The following is a 16,365-nucleotide window of genomic DNA, read 5'->3' as shown; positions in this document are numbered from 1 at the left end:
TCAGCCTTCCTAATCCACAGCAGGCAGCCACTCGCTTGAGGCGAAGAGATGAGAGTATCATTTCCGAGCTGTGCTTTACAGGGGCCACGCTTTGTCCGGTGAATAAACATGATCTATCACGTCTGGACTTGAAACTGCTGTAAAGGCCTGCCAGGACATGGTGGAGTCTGAAATAGAAGCGGCCGCAGTATTTGGAGTCCCACCAGGGATGGGAGTTTTGCGGCCCACCCTGCGCTCTACTTCATTATCCCAGAGCAATGAAGTTGTCCTCGCTAGCATGTCTTATTCAACTCACATTTCTACTTCCTGAGCAAAGGGACGGTGGGGGGTTATGTGTCTCAGACACCCCATCCGTCCTTCAGCTTGTGCGATCTTTCGTTGGTGCCCCCCAATGTCATCACAATGCAAGCTGACACACAAGCCCACACAATGGTCCGGCGGACTGTTGCGGCAGCTCAGCTCTCCCAGGCCTGCGTTGAAAGGTCTCCGCCCCGTTTTATTCTAGAGATGCAAAGATCTGAGTGCAGACATAAGATATCCGGCCCGTGTGAAATCAAAGTCAACCTTGCCGATGTCGGACAGCAGATCAAACAGGAAAGCCGACGGGCAGACGCAGGGTCTACCCAAAAAAGACGCCTCGATGGGATCGGGTGCCAAAAGAGCACACTGACCTTTTTGGGCCTTGGTTGCCTATTATTTATTTATTTCTTTACAGCCCTACCCAGATGAGCCTCAAAGGCGGGTGGCTGGGTGCTGGTCTGTGGTTTATGATGTGAGTAATTTACTGGGCATGTCACACCCCCCCGCTCTTTTCCCTTTACCTCCCCACCACCAACCTCGTTAATGTCTGTCAGGAGAGTAAAACGGAGGCGCGCATTCTGACGCTGGTGTCATCGGGGCCCCTGAATGGGGGATTTATGGCTAAAGTCAACAAGCCCCTCTCTGATACTCCAGCAGCTGAGTTCATCTTTCATCTCTGCACCTGCTTAGACTCGGCTGGAGCCCCGCAATGGAAAGGAGGAGAAAAAAAGAAAAGGCCGCTGAGCGACTGGGTGCCACTTTGCCTGGCCACGGGCGCCCTCTGCTGTTTGCGATAGCGCCACTGTGGCAAATTCGGTGCTTCACGTTCAGAGAAAGTGTGTCTTGTGTTAGTGGTTCATGAAACAGAGTGGCTTGAGTCTTGCATGAAAATCTTAGTTTGTGACTTTATTTTCTTTATACTTTTTCAATTTCTACTTCTTTCTTGTATCTGTACATATTTTCTGCTTTTTTAACTTTCTTGCTTTATGTTGCCGTTGGCTTCCTCTCGTTTTCTTCCTCTCGTTTTCTTCCTTCCTAATTAATTTCAGTCCATGTCAGTGTTCTTGTACTTTGTACTTCATATTGTGCCTCTAAAGGCCCAAAACAAATATCAAGTCCTTCCATTCACCTTAACTTCACATTCTTATGAGCCTGCAGTGCTGGGGTCCGGTTCAGATTATGATACGGGCCGCCCCGATGAAGAAGGAAGCAAACAGAAACGGGCTTTTCACATCTGTTTTCAGACATGGCCATGAGCTCACAGGCACAAACCCGCAACAGATCCATCTGTAGTAGATTGTGTAAGTCGGCGTTGGATTCCATCCCAGCAAAACCAAATAACAATTTGGCAGCTTCGCAATATTGTGACCACAGCGCAATATGACACTGCTGCAACACAAATTTGTAGACTCTAGGGGAAGTTGTCAAAACATCGTTTAATGAAGTTATCAAATTTCCTGTACATGAGGAAAACCTTCACAAATAACACAATTTTAGCCGTCAACAATCTTACAAAAGATACTGTATATATTTATATATGCTTGCAAGGTAATAGAACGGCTCTCGATTTGAGTTGAGGACCTGTGGAATGGGCAGACCGTGTTGCTCACTGTTCATGTGTTTCTACAAAGGCTTTCCACCATCCTATCTGTTAGAAACAAAATGCCATGAAAGTGAAACTTCCCTCAACATGACCAAACGTGTTCACGAGAAACTACACTCTAAATACACTGTATGGACCTCAGTAATTCCTCACTAATAGACCCGAAAAGGCCAAGCCATTCAAGTACATCTCCATATCCTCAAGCAGCCCGATCTGGAATGGATGACAAGCTCTGACATTCTAAATGCCAGCTAATTCACCTAGTGTTTGTTCCTAGATTTGTTCCTAACCTGGATGGCCTCTCTTGTTGTGTTCCCGTCCAGAGCTCCTGGAGACCCGCACGGTCCGGCCCTTCAGCTTTTCCTTCAACACCAGCGACTACCGCATCCTCCTCATGGACCAGGACCAGGGCCGCCTGTACCTGGGCAGCCGGGAGTATGTGGTGGCGCTGGACATGCAGAACATCAACAAGGAGCCGCTCATAGTAAGACACTGCCTGGCGTGTGCGGGGTTGTGCGGGGTTGTTGCGGCTAAAGAAAAGAGTCATTTTCATATTTATTTTGCCATTGCCAGTGTTTGATTGAACATGTGCTTCTCTCTCTTTCTCTCTCTGTCTGTTTGTCTGTCTCTCGCTCCTCAGATCCACTGGCCCGCCACCATCCAAAGACAAGGAGAGTGCAGGATGGCTGGGAAAGGAGAACAGGTTATTTTCCTTCTTTTTTTAAGGCAGTTTTCAGTTTAGCCATTAGTAAAGGCCGACCATATAACAGTCATGGGTTAAATCATCTACACATACATACACTCATTTACAACATGGATCACCACATGAAAGCTTACATGGCTCTTAAATGAACTCTGTGGTCGTGTTCAAAGACACGTGTTCAACTGTATCAGGGCCTATTTGAGAGTTTGAGTAATGACATCAAGATGACTCACTGGCCATAACTGTCTCTTCACACTCAACTCAGTCCCATACAATTGCTATCTTCACAGGGGGAATGTGCCAACTACGTGCGTCTGATTGAGCCCTGGAACCGGACGCATCTGTACAGCTGTGGCACAGGGGCCTACAGCCCAATCTGCACCTTCATCAACAGAGGCTGGAGAGCCGAGGTAAGGCATGAATGTCATTCCATTCATTGAGTCAAGCTAGATGATGGTCTCAAAGGTGGCCACACTTTTCCATAGTCCGATATGTTTATGAGTATTTGGGAGCACAAATGGACTCACCTGGCCAATATTAGCATATATTCAATACACTGTCACACATCTAAGGTTGTTTCAAGGCTAAGACACCATTGATTAAAACAAACCAAAAAACATCATGATCCATTACTCCATTACTACACTGTACGTGCTAAGCAAGCACTTCTCTAGACTTACTCCCACTCTCTCGCTCTCTCTCCATGTGCAGGAGTACCTTTTCCGTTTGGTTCCGGGGAAGATGGAATCGGGAAAGGGGAAATGTCCGTATGATCCCCGGCAGGAAAACGTGGCTGCCCTGATCAGTAAGACCATCCTCATCCTAACCCTCATAATCTTTCAGGCTGGGTGGCCTCTTCCTCATCTGCCCAGCCTCACGATAACAGCTTCCTTCCATACGAGTCTGAGAAAAGGAGACCATATTACAAAAGTAGACAAGGGGGAGCAGAAAATGTCAAGGATAACTGCACAAATCTTTGGGAGTAATCAGTCCTTATAGATCTCTCTCTCTCTCTCCCTCTCTCTCTCTCTCTGCAGATGGGAATCTATATGCAGGAGTCCATGTGGATTTTATGGGAACAGACCCTGCAATTTTTCGTACCTTGGGTGGCAGGCCGGCCGTCAGGACTGAACAGTATGACTCACGCTGGCTTAACGGTAAGCACTGTTTCTATGTCACACCGCGATCCTGGATATAGCCATCGAGAAGAACATGCTCAAACCCCAAAAGACCTTTGCCCAATTTCAGTACGGTCTGGCGGTCAACCAAAATCTAAATTCCAGTAGGAGAGAGCTCTGAGCTTCAGACAAAGGCACTAATGCCTCGGTTCCACTGGCTTAAGCGTCTGTGCCGTGCCATGCCATGCCGTGCCGGATGCATCCCAGAGCTTTTTCTGTAAAACCAGGCCGTTGTGAAGTCCGTCCCTCTTGGGAGGAACAGCGACTGTGGGTTTGGTTTGTGTTTCATTTTAAAAACAAAGACAGAGAACAACACTGCGAGCGACACAGCCTGACGTGGAAAGGACTTGTGTGTCTGTTTTATTATTTGTGCTTTACATGATTGTAAACAGCGTAATCAATACACGTTTCTGTTAAGAGATATTAGGAAGAGCTAAACGTGTATAGACAACATTATATTCAGACAAGCACGTCCCATAAGAATACGTTTTCATGTGCAACAATAATACTAAATAGCAAATATGTATTATTATTATCGTCATCATTTGTGCTAGTATACATGTATTTTAAACGGCACAACATGACTCCCTTAACTTATTACTCTTTCTGCAGATTTGTAACTGCAAACAATACTTGTTGCCGTATTATTTATAATGTACTTATCAGACGTCCTTAACCCGGGCAAGTTACAGTTGAAACAAAATACACACGTTTCACGATTAATCATCCAGATACAATATAGCAGGTTATAATTTATCTAAAGTGTGTAAGCAGTCATCGTTTCTGTATGTGGATTTCACTCCATGCTGCTAATAAAACTGTAATTTCTTCGTGATCGCACAGGCACTTGAGATTATATCTTCTGACACAATGTATTTGATCTCTTCCCTGTGTCTCAAGTCAAGCGCACACCTCCAATTCTGAAAGCGAATCATGTCCTCAGTGGACGGGACAGACGCTTATGGACACGTCTAGGACCAGATATTTAATGGACGCGTCCACCAGTGGAAACGGGGCATTAAAGGCACTAAAAGTAACACTCTTACCTCATTTCAAAGCCTGTTTTTTCAAAGCACGCTGGAATTCCCCATGAGAATCCTAATTGTCTTTACCAGTCACAACCCGTGATTAAATCATGGGTCAGAAACGAAAATTACAAAAAAAATTATAAATCTTAATACAAGAATATCTGAGCATGTTTTGGACTGACTCTTTCCCTCAGAGCCCGTCTTCATCCAGATCCACATGATTCCTGACAGCTCGGAAAAGAACGACGACAAGCTGTACTTCTTCTTCCGGGAGAAATCGCTGGAATCCGGGGGGAGTCCCAGCGTCCTGTCCCGAGTGGGGCGTGTCTGTCTGGTGAGGATCCCTCCCTTGCACCCCAAAACCCATTAATGCTGCTTCAAAAACCCCGTTCTCTCGTGTGTGAGCTCTGGGCGTAGATGGGCAGCAGACGCAGAATGGAGGGATGGGTAGTTAAAGCCACGCTGTGTGTGACGTTGATGTCCCATTTCCGCAGAATGATGACGGGGGTCAGAGGTCGCTGGTGAACAAGTGGACGACCTTCCTGAAGGCGAGGCTCGTGTGCTCCGTGATCGGGGAGGATGGCGTGGAGACGTACTTTGACGAGCTCCGTAAGTCAGACATTTTTTGTATGCTAAACAAGTCAAATTAAGCAAATTATGTATTCAAGGGTTTCAATTACGTATTGGCAGCAGGACAGTGGGGCCCCAGGACAGGGGTTGAGAACCACTGACTGAGACTATACTTACACTCTCTCTCTCTCTCTCAGGGGATGTTTTTATCCAGCCAACGCAGGATGAGCGGAACCCAGTGGTGTACGCTGTGTTCTCCACCGCAGGGTGAGTCTACAAATCTGCTCCACTTTGTGTCCCTTGAAGCGCAAATTCTAACCTGATGTTTCCATGAATCTATTCAATCAAGACCTCTGCCATGTTCAAATCTGTCCTTATTCCCTATCTGTCTGTCCGTCCACAGATCGGTGTTCAAGGGCTCCGCTGTGTGCGTCTACTCCATGGCTGACATCCGCAATGTCTTCAATGGGCCGTTCTCTCACAAGCATGGGCACAACTATCAGTGGACCCCCTATACGGGCAAGATCCCCTACCCACGTCCTGGCACCGTGAGTCCCACCTACTAGTGTCACTCCTTCTGCCATATAGTGCCCCTCTCTACACACAAAACAAATGCTCCAAAACAATTTGTCAATTAGATTAGCAAGTGTTTCTTTGTTTTCTGAAATGGACACTTCTAATGTTGCAATACTTGTTACATTCATCTCAGCACAGTTATAAACAACTAACAAGCAGTCTTAGATTTTGGAAAGATACCTACTGTTTTTCCATTGCTGCTTTGATTTTATTTATTTTTTATACATAAATGGTGTTTCTGACTCAATATACATTTAAAATATCTTTCCCTCACCCACGTCCCCTCTCCCTCTCTTTCTCATCCTCGCTGACTAACCCTCTTCCATCTCTCCATCCACCTCTCTCCTCCTCCTTCACTAACTCCTGTTCCTGGCCCTTCCCCATCCCCCTCTCCCTCTCTCTCCCTCTCTCTGTAGTGTCCCGGTGGTACGTTCACCCCAGGCGTGCGTACAACTAAAGACTTCTCGGACGAAGTGGTGAACTTTGTGCGCACACACCCCCTCATGTACCTTCCCGTCTACCCACTGCACCGCCGCCCTCTAGTGGTGAAAACAGGAGTGGACTACCGCTTCACCACCATTGCCGTGGACCTAGTGGATGCAGTGGATGGACGGTATGAGGTCCTGTTCCTCGGGACAGGTGAGTCGAGAGAGCAGCAGTATTGCCTCAAACAAGCGACGTGGATGGCTGTGAGCAGGACTCAGCTATTGGATGTTTCTTGACATATTAGACATTTTCCTTCCTACCTAGCTATGTTTATTCATCTGCTTCACTTCCCCCCCTCTTCTTAGACCGTGGTACAATCCAGAAGGTGATTGTGCTGCCTAAAGACCCCAGCAGCACGGAAGAGCTCACTCTGGAGGAGGTTGAGGTTTTCAGGGTAATTGGTTTCTGTCTGTAGATTGTAACAACTATTTAAAAAAAGCATCAGCCAGATAAGTAACAAATAACTCCATGCTTCAATTGAATGTTCTCTGTGTGCTTTGTGTTATTGCAGACCCCAGCTCCTATCAAAACCATGAGGATATCTTCAAAAAGGGTAAGCTTTTTACAATAAAGACTTAATCTATTGTACCCTTCCTACAAAAGGGTCCTTTCAGCTATGAGGCATCCGTTATGATACAGACATCTATAAGGGTGCCTGTCTAAAAAGCTCTTTATAGTTTTATGACAGTGTTTTAAGACAGCAGTATATATATATTTATGTTGATGATTTGTCTTTTTTCCTTTTTTCCTTCTTCAAATTTACAGCAACAGCTCTACGTGTCCTCAGAAGGGGGCCTTGCCCAGGTGTCTCTGCATCGCTGTGGCGTCTATGGAAAAGCCTGTTCGGATTGTTGCCTTGCCAGAGACCCCTACTGTGCCTGGGATGGAGAAAACTGTGCCCCCTTCACCCCTGCCACTAAAAGGTGAGGAGAGGAAACAAATCGCAAAACAGGGCTGCTACAATGCATTATCAATAGACATCTGTGTATATGGGCTACTTTATAAATACTCAGTAATTACACGCCATTTATTTTCAGTTACTTAGTTTAGTTTTGCACAAACTTGTGATTGTATCAAATCAAAACTGACCAACCTGCTAAGCGACAACTACAAAGCTTCTGCGCGGGTTTGTATTTTTCTGTTATCTGGCCAGTCTATGTATATGACTGACGCACACTTTCCTTGTCTTCCCTGTGAGCAGGAGGAGCCGACGGCAGGACATCAAGCATGGAGACCCCTTACGCCAGTGCAGGGGCTTCAATGCCAAAGGTAACCAGGCATATGCCACCGCCTTGGGCATTCATTTGTACCAGAAGAGACATCTGATCACCCTGTAAATCTCCCAGTGGCATGCAGGCCCTTTGATCCAGCTGTGCTTCTGGGATTTTGTAGCAGAAAAGCTTATGGATTCCAACAGCATTCTTGGGTCTAATTCTCCTGCCCTGTGTCCCTCAGTGGAGAACCGGCTGAGCGAGACGGTGCAGTTTGGCGTGGAGGGCAGCAGTACGTTCCTGGAGTGTCAGCCGCGGTCACCCCAGGCCTCCGTCAAGTGGCTCTTCCAGAAGGACACCACAGAGCGCCGCAAAGTGGTGAGGGAGGCGTCCAACAACTTTCCACCCATATTTCATTTACTTAGACCACTAGTAGCTCTAGGCTATGTTTATGTGAGGAAAACAACAAAGTCAGGGTTCAAAAAAGGGGGCTACAACATTATAATTCACGCTCTCTCTCTCTATCTCTATCTCTACTTTCCTATCCATCCCCTCTCTTCCTCCATCCTGCGCTCTCTCCCTTTCTCCCTCTCAGCTGAGTCGTGATAGGGAGGTGCTGAAGACCGGCCATGGGATCCTGCTGAAATCCGTGCGCCGCTCTGATGGGGGGTTGTACCATTGCGTTGCCACAGAGAACAACTTCAAACACACGGTGGCCCGCATCTCCCTGAGGGTCCTGGACCGCGAGATCGTCGACGCGCTCACAGCCTCCGACATCCCCGAGCCGGCACATTCCGCCCCTGAGGCCCCGCCCCCGCGAAGCCCCGCCTCCCTCCCACCGCCCCATCTCATTGGGCAGCCGGAGATCCGCCTCATCAGCCAATACTGCCAGTCGTACTGGCACCAGCTCAACCCGGCGCACCAGCCCAGGCGCACCAACAGACGGCACATTGACAGCGACCAAATCAGAGACTGAGCGATTTATTTTATATTTTCTACAAAAAAAAATAACAACACAAAGCCACTGATCTCATAAAGTATAAAAAATGTCACTTTATAAAACGAGAGTAACTGAGTTTTCCGGGCATTGTCTCACGTATTCTGTGACCAGAATCTCCCTTTTAATCCCAGTTTGATCTTTGAACTGCTATAGCTTTCAGTGCGTGTGAATTATTGCGTACTGAAACGCAAGAGGAACATAAAATAGCACACATGCATGTAGAACTCAAGGTCACCTGAATTCATGTGTAGCCCCTAAAACACAGGAAAATCCTCGCCTTCTAACAAAACCCTTTTCATAACACCGGCCAAAGAAATCGGAATGCTTTTCTTGTAAAGGACTCTAGCAATGCTCAGTGATGTCATTTTCGCTGCTCCCCGGTTGGGTGTTTGGGTCCGTCTCTCTTGAGTAAAATAATTCCTGAAATGGAAATTGTACTATCAATTGTACTCTCAAATAGACTCGTCAGACTAGTGAACGCCAAAGAAATCCAATTTTGATTTTGATTTTCCGTAACTGAGAGAAATGTTAGAGCCTTTTACCATTATTATTATTATTAATATTATTAATCTTTTTACCCCTAATGTTTAAGAAATCCATCCCAGCAATTTGTAGCTAATAAAACACACCAAGGAGACAGACCAAGCTGCTGTTAAAGACCACAACTCAGAGATGGAGGGCAATGGGATCCTCACTGATCCACAGGGGGAGCAGTGACAATGATACAGACGGCTAAAGAGTGAGAGGCAAAACGGAAAACTCGGTTACTATGTCTTGAACTACTAAGCTTTGAGGGTGTATAAGTAGCGTCCCCTGAGTTATATTGTAAGTTTACAATTCCAGTCCAAAGCTACCGTATCCAGGTCTGATACCATAGACTGCTTTTCTATATTTTATGTTCCGTTGCCCAAAATCCGCATTACTTACACTAGGACCCAGAATTCAGAAAGTACAATTTTATGGCTTGAAAGTTAAATTCAAAGAGGGTTATACTGCTCTTCTAAGACAGGTTTTCAGAAGCATGTTTCAGCATCGCGGATGTCATGTGTTCATTTGCAACAGCAGCGAGAGGTTGTTTTAGTTTCCGTAGTTGACTGGGAACACTCACGCTAGGACCAAGTCCAGATACTCGCCTGCAAGTTAAAAAAAATCCAATGAATGTCTTTTTTTCTTGTTACAATGATCCAAAGTTCATCTTTTCATGTTCTAAACTTTGTCAGACCGCCGGTTGGTTGGTGAGACAGGTGGTTGGTACGTTTGGCAGGAGTATTGTTGACGGTTAAACAGTTGAGCTCAACAGCCATTGTGGTTGATTGTATCATGAACTGGCAACAGAGAAAAGGCAAGAAAAAAAATCCAGGAACTGGTAAGAAAGTTTATTTTGATATTTTAGTCGGAGATGCTCAAACCTGACACCTTGTGGAAGGTACCATTAAATGCATAGTACATTGTAATCAGAAATTAATATTCTATATTATATACAGGCGCGTTCTGTTCCTATGTCCTGTCATAAGTCAGTTTTGAATGTAGGTCGTAAGTCATGCAAAATGTTAAAGGTTGTTACCATAAGTTAACCCATATTTAAACGCATATACTGTATAGAGTACATTATTGATGCAAAAACACAGGGTAATGTACAATAATGAATTTGTTACAAACAAGGTAATAAAATAAAGGTAAAGATCTGACCCAGGCATCTCTACCTTATGCGTATACATTGACAATTGCCGATATTTACACACAAGGCAGAGATGCACGGTAAAAAACAAGTTTAATTGGAGGAGTGACATGGTTGTGGAGATGATGCTGTACTCGGTCTCGCTCGTCGTAAGTGACGACTGAATCCGTGTGAGTCTAAATTGAAAAATAATGGGGCTTACGTCGTAAGTTGAGGTTGTCGTAGGTCGGAACGCGCCTGTATTAATTAATTCTCATCTGATTTTGCACCATCACTTGGCATAGGGATGCTGATAAACTAAGATAAGATAGACAAGCTAAGATGAGGAATATGAGCATAGAGATGTTGGCCATTGATCTTATCTGTCCTTCCTTAGTGATGCAGCAACACCCAGTCAGTCGTGACCAAGAAGAGTCAGTCACATTTTCCCATTTAAACAAGGACGGTTTATGATCTGTATTTCAAAACCCAGAATGTCACAATCATTGCCGCCAGGTTCTGTCATTACACAGAGTCTGACTGCAGTGGGATGTCTTAAAGCAGAACAAGGTTCATTCTTTAAAATCCCACAGGTGACTGCTTAACCCATAGCTGTGAACAAGGTTTAAAAGATACAAAGTTGAGAACCAGTGTGTGTTGCTTGGAAGTAGAGCAGAAAGACGGAGGTCAGGACACAGAAGTCACTTTATAATTTATAATCAAAGGTTTTGGTCTGGAGTTTCAAGCCATGTAGATCAATGAGGATCAATGAGGAAATCTCGAGGGACGATCTGGGCGACAGATAAGCTACCGGAAGCCAGTCTGGACATTGGAGGTCTTTGGATCGTAACTCTTTGACTGTTTTTTCCGTGCGACAGTTGGTGCCCATGGACAATTTACAGTACTTTAGAGGGACTTTATAAGTGTAAAAAATGAACAAACAAATATCCCAACACAATCAGGTGATGCTGAACAGGAAGGTTGTGTATTTTTTAGAAAGCAAACCCTAAAGCACTCCAGGCCAGGTGCTTTAAGCAATCTCTCTCTCTCTCTCTCGCCTCACCAACTCCATGACATATTTATTTTGAGGATGTAAATATTCCTGTAATCTCTGCACTTTGGTGTTGGGAGTTTCTAGGGGTGGGTGGGCTGGTGCGTGGGGCGTTACTGTGTGTATTAACAGGACCAGTATTCACGGAGAAGTACGGAAGAGGTAGACTTTTCTTGGTTGCCATTCATCAGTTGAATCTTTCAGGAGGAGCTCAGTAACCGAGTTCTGCGTTCATCCCTTTCTTTTCACCAAGCATATTAAACCTGTGTTTAGTCCCTGGGATCCTCCAGGAGCAGGGCAGCAACATCCTGGAGTTATATAGTCCAAAGCCGCTAAAGTGGCCAACGTATGAAATTTAAGATCACTTTACCTTCTCCAGCACACTCCCAGACTCTCCCATCCTTGATCCGCTTCAATGAATCCTTCCATTGAAAGATGTAACCTAAAGCACAAGTCTGCCATCACCAATTTAATGGTCAAACTCAATTACAAGAGTAATTAATAATAATAATTGCCAACAACTCCATTGTCCTCAGCCCGTTGAAAGTCTACCTCCTCCACCATCTGTGGAATATATTTTGTACCAAATCATGAAAGTGAAATCAAAAGATGTTGGAGGCCATATTCCTTCCAGTTTGTGTGTGTTTGTGTTTGTGTGTGTGTGTGTGTGTGTGTGTTGTTGTTGTTGTTGTTGTTGTTGTTGATACAAGGTTTTAATGAGTGCATGCAAAGGTGTTGAGAGAAAGGTATCTGTGTCCCTACACGCCTATGTTCCTTCTCTCCTTAAATAAGAAAGGGAGGCTGCAAAGTATTAACACCTTCCAGCTTTTGTTTCTTCAGTTTTGGGTGTTGCTTAACTTCCGTCATTACAGTGGAGCATATAATCAAATGAATATCACCTTTATATCGATGGCATTTTTAACCATTACACTACAGCTCTAGCTGGTGCTCAATGCAGATGTTTTGGAAGCTTGCACAGATCTCCCCCCCGATGTTACAATCCGCAGAATGAGCAAGCAGCCAGTCTTCAATTCCAAGCGTGGCTACCGGTCTCCAGTCGTTTTGTCGATTGTCAAGGGCGGTCTTTTGAAAAGAAGAAACACTGGAAGGAATTCGGTCTGGCCAACCTCGTTTTGTACCGTAGCGGATTTTCTGTTTGTTGTTTGTTGTTGGACTAAATGAACTACTTCCATTTCCTGTTTGTAGATGTTCTTGTGCTTAGTTTAAATTAATAAGGTTGTTTGTAATTATTATTATTAAAGAATTGTATGTTTATTTTTCTTTGTTTTATTTTATTTTATTTTGCAGTTTGTATAGAGATAATAAATATGTTTTATAACCATGGGGAAAAACAACAATCTTGCCCAGTTGAATTTCTGTCTTTTTATTTGGTTTATTTACTACCTTTATTTTTCATCTTTTCTGAAGAAGATTATATTGCATTGCATCGCTGGCTCAGATGTTTTTGGAAAGGTATCTTTAAGACTGGTGATCTGAAAAGGACATTTTCTCTGTGTTTTTGTGATTTTTAATTGATATGTACATGGCTACATAAAAAAAAAAAATACTGTGATGTCTTTAGATATTGTGTCACTCAAAGAACACAAAACTAGGAAACCTATAAAGCAACAGCAACTTTCCAAAAACTGTTGAGCAATATTGTTTATTTTTTATTTAGATTGTTGCAGCCGTTATCAGTAAAACAAAAAAAATTAAAAGCCATCTCTGTCGTCAGCCAATCAGATCATCTGGTCCGCTTCCCGTTGTACTTCCTTCTCTGTGACAACTTCTTGCACTGATTCTAAAGAAATAAACACATACATGAAAGTGGCGCCTCACAAGCTACAGCTAGCAAAAGAAGATTTAATTCCTGCACCATATTTCATCTCACTTTCTTTCAATCTTTCACGTTCGATCTATTTCTTGGAAAATCCAAAATTGCCCAATAAAAACTGTAATCTCTGTTTTCAAATTAAAACTATTCAGCAATTGTCAGATGTCTGGTTGTACAGACTCAAAAGAGGTGACGAGGAGTGGGAGCCAATACTAAGTAGTGTTAGGATCGAATAGCAGATCCATTGAAAAGCTAAATATTTAGGGCCCCGTATAGCAGCCAAACCCAGAACACATTTTACGGTAGTCTGAGAGTAAATTAGCACCTATAACCAGATGTATTGTTCTGGTGCTTTCAGCTCTGTTTTGGTGCATTATTATTATTATGTGTTCAGACATTCGATATCCCAGCATTCCCTCACCCCTCTTTCTCCGGCAGTAGTTGAGAGTACAGAATATGGTGTTCACAAGCAGGATTATGCTCAGCAGCCCCACGCCACCGGCAATCCAGGGAGAGGAGACTGCAAGGAGAAAGGAAGACAAGTGAGTTGCAACGTACATATGGCACAAAGTGTGTGGTAAGAAATGGCCATTTTCTGGTTTCTGTGTCGAGTGGGTCAATTTGAGCACAGCAAGGTGACCTCTGCACACTAGAGGGCAGTAGCTTCAGCCTTGTGCTACTTTCCCTTTTTATCTCACATCTTTAGTCTTAAATACTGTGTTACTAGTTTAAGTATTTTACAAGCAATAATATAAACATTCAAAACAAATTTTAATACTTATGATTAATTTTTTTTTTAATCAATTCTTAAAATCACTTAAAAAATTTAAAATCTTAAGTGATTAACGTAAACAAAATACATGAACTTCAAATAAACAAGTGCATAAAACAATAAAACAAACTCGTGATTAAAGCAAAACTGCAAAACAACAAAAGGGTCAAATACATTGAAAATAACTGAAAATGCACAGGACAAACCAAAAAACAAATAAAACGATAAAATAAAAAACAAACCAAAACAGTCCGATGCATTTAAAATTAAAATCCTAACGGCCAATGTATTTGACAAAAGAAAAAAACGGAACAAAACTAACCAAATACCCAAACAAAACAAGTGCATTTAAAATCAACTAAATCTTTAAAAACAGTTAAATTCATTTTTTAAAAGTCATTTTTTAAAACCAATCTTTTCATAAAAGGTTAAAAGATCTTGGACTCGGGCTCCAGCAGGGGGAGATGGCCGTCCCCGGAGGTGGGTCCCATCACGGGATTCTGAGCTCCCCCAGATCTTGTATCTGCCAGTTCTTAAAGGCTTCCTCCTTGCCCCTCTGATGGACCTCCAGATTGACATAGTCCCTAATAAGTACCATGCCCCTCCGTGCGAAGACAGTTGGGTCCAGCTCCTGCTTGTTGAATAGGCAGATGTTTAGTCTTAAATAAGGAGGACTTCCTGTCGACCACGGGCACGTGCCTGTCACTCACCTGGATGTGGGGCACACGTGTCTTGGGTAACAGGTTCCACTGCCACGGGGAAGGTGAAATTGACGGACTTCCTTACAGCGTCCTCCACATCAGCAGCAACCTGGGACCAGAGCAGGGAGATGTTATGAGGAGGTACAGAGGGTCTTCACAGAGCGTTCCTTGGTATTTTGCCCACTGTTTGTTAAGGATCCCTACACCTCACCAGACCTAGGGTAAACACAATTGTTTGGATGATTCATTTTGCAAATGTAATAGTTTAAAAGAAAAATGTTCATAGTATTGGAAACCATTTCAGTATTTTCAGTATTTCTGTAAAATAGTTCAATACCAGTGAATGGTGAAATAAAACCGCAGGTGTGAATGGTAACTGAACTAGAGAAGAAGGGGTTAACCTGCTCTGAGGTCAGAATGATGATGAGGCTTGTAATTACTGTTTGCTCCGGTGACTCATTGAAACCAGTTTAAACTCCAGCTGGTGAAGACTCTAGAAGCTGCCTCATATTACAGAGCATTACAGTCTATTTGTGACCCTGAGAGCGATCGTCATTTGACAAGAATCCAGCCGACCACACTGGCATCGCACCCGTCATTCAGCTTTTCAAGCGTCGACTTGCCAGGTGAAATATGTCAGCTGGGTTTCCCCAGTCTGTGAAGGACAACCACACACTGAGCTGCAGGTCTTCTCGGTCCACTCAGACGTACCATGACCGTGTAGGTTCTGCCCGGCCTCAGGCTGTGGAGCTCCGCTTGTCCTGCCCCTCCGGACGCATTGACCGCCTGGCAGGGTCGAGACAAGAGGACAGCACATTGATGTGTGGATGTGTGATTTTCTCTCTTTCTTTTTTCTTTGTCGTGTTCTTTTCCTTTCTTGCCTGCCTTGCTCTCCTTTTTATCTTTTTGTCTCACTGTCTCTTCTTCTTCCTATCATTCTCTTTTTCTCTTTCTCTTATCATTTTTGTCTTTACTGTCTCTTTTTCTCTTGTCACCATTAATTTGATTTATCTACCCATTTATTGCTTGCTGTCCTTTTGAATTTTTTTTCTAGTGATCTTTTTATCTATATTTATTTTCCTCATCCCAAATCAATACACTGTGGGTCTGCTGTCCTCTTTACCCCTCTCCCCCCTGCTCTTCTCTCACCACTACAGTGGACTGGATGTCCTGAGGATTTTGGTGTCCATTTTTCTGTTCTCCGTGATAAACAATGTACTTCTGGATTCCCAGTTCCACGGGTGCCAAAGTGAAAGAGATCTTCACCCTTTGGCCCTCCAACGACAGATTCACAAACTGGGGATACCAGCCTGGAGAGAGAGAGATAGAGAGATAAATTACAATAAGTGGGACAATGTGGGGTGTAATTGTGTAATTGTAGTTTACCAGTTAATGTTGTGGCAGTGTTGCAATACAGTGAACAATTTTTCTCACGTCATATCCATCTGAACCAAAAACACAACCAAACTACAACCACACTCAACATTGTCAGAACATAACGTGTTAGCTAGGTCCTACACAAAATACACACTGTTGAGCACGTCCGCTATTACTCACTACCCAAACATCTGTAGCATTACCCCAGATTAAGCAATAGTGCTGGATAATCCCAAACTGCAGTGAGTAACAAACTCTTACAGTGCAGTAGACTGACACATTCCCGGCTATACCCTCCCAAGGGTCTGCTAAATTCAA

The 16,365-nt window shown here is 43.9% G+C and overlaps 1 protein-coding gene across 2 annotated transcripts in view; it reads left to right on the top strand.

Annotated features, from left to right (window-relative positions):
• sema3gb (sema domain, immunoglobulin domain (Ig), short basic domain, secreted, (semaphorin) 3Gb) overlaps nucleotides 1–12,725 on the top strand; it is a 46,247-nt gene extending 33,522 nt beyond the window's left edge. For both annotated transcript variants that reach the window (XM_066709901.1, XM_066709902.1), the window contains exons 3-18: nucleotides 2,227–2,387; nucleotides 2,544–2,606; nucleotides 2,897–3,016; nucleotides 3,318–3,411; nucleotides 3,644–3,763; nucleotides 5,007–5,146; nucleotides 5,307–5,421; nucleotides 5,580–5,649; nucleotides 5,786–5,930; nucleotides 6,375–6,597; nucleotides 6,750–6,838; nucleotides 6,956–6,997; nucleotides 7,210–7,367; nucleotides 7,646–7,713; nucleotides 7,900–8,033; nucleotides 8,251–12,725. In XM_066709901.1, the coding sequence (XP_066565998.1) occupies nucleotides 2,227–2,387; nucleotides 2,544–2,606; nucleotides 2,897–3,016; nucleotides 3,318–3,411; nucleotides 3,644–3,763; nucleotides 5,007–5,146; nucleotides 5,307–5,421; nucleotides 5,580–5,649; nucleotides 5,786–5,930; nucleotides 6,375–6,597; nucleotides 6,750–6,838; nucleotides 6,956–6,997; nucleotides 7,210–7,367; nucleotides 7,646–7,713; nucleotides 7,900–8,033; nucleotides 8,251–8,631 (2,123 nt within the window). In that variant the 3' untranslated portion in view covers nucleotides 8,632–12,725. The remainder of the gene's footprint in view (nucleotides 1–2,226; nucleotides 2,388–2,543; nucleotides 2,607–2,896; nucleotides 3,017–3,317; nucleotides 3,412–3,643; nucleotides 3,764–5,006; nucleotides 5,147–5,306; nucleotides 5,422–5,579; nucleotides 5,650–5,785; nucleotides 5,931–6,374; nucleotides 6,598–6,749; nucleotides 6,839–6,955; nucleotides 6,998–7,209; nucleotides 7,368–7,645; nucleotides 7,714–7,899; nucleotides 8,034–8,250) is intronic.
• The last annotated feature ends 3,640 nt before the right edge of the window (nucleotides 12,726–16,365 follow it).

The sequence above is a fragment of the Amia ocellicauda genome, chromosome 7 (genome assembly GCF_036373705.1).
Source record: "Amia ocellicauda isolate fAmiCal2 chromosome 7, fAmiCal2.hap1, whole genome shotgun sequence".
Lineage (NCBI taxonomy): Eukaryota > Metazoa > Chordata > Actinopteri > Amiiformes > Amiidae > Amia > Amia ocellicauda.
The sequence above is the reverse complement of the archived record's forward strand: the minus strand, read 5'-3'. Positions and strand labels throughout refer to the sequence as shown.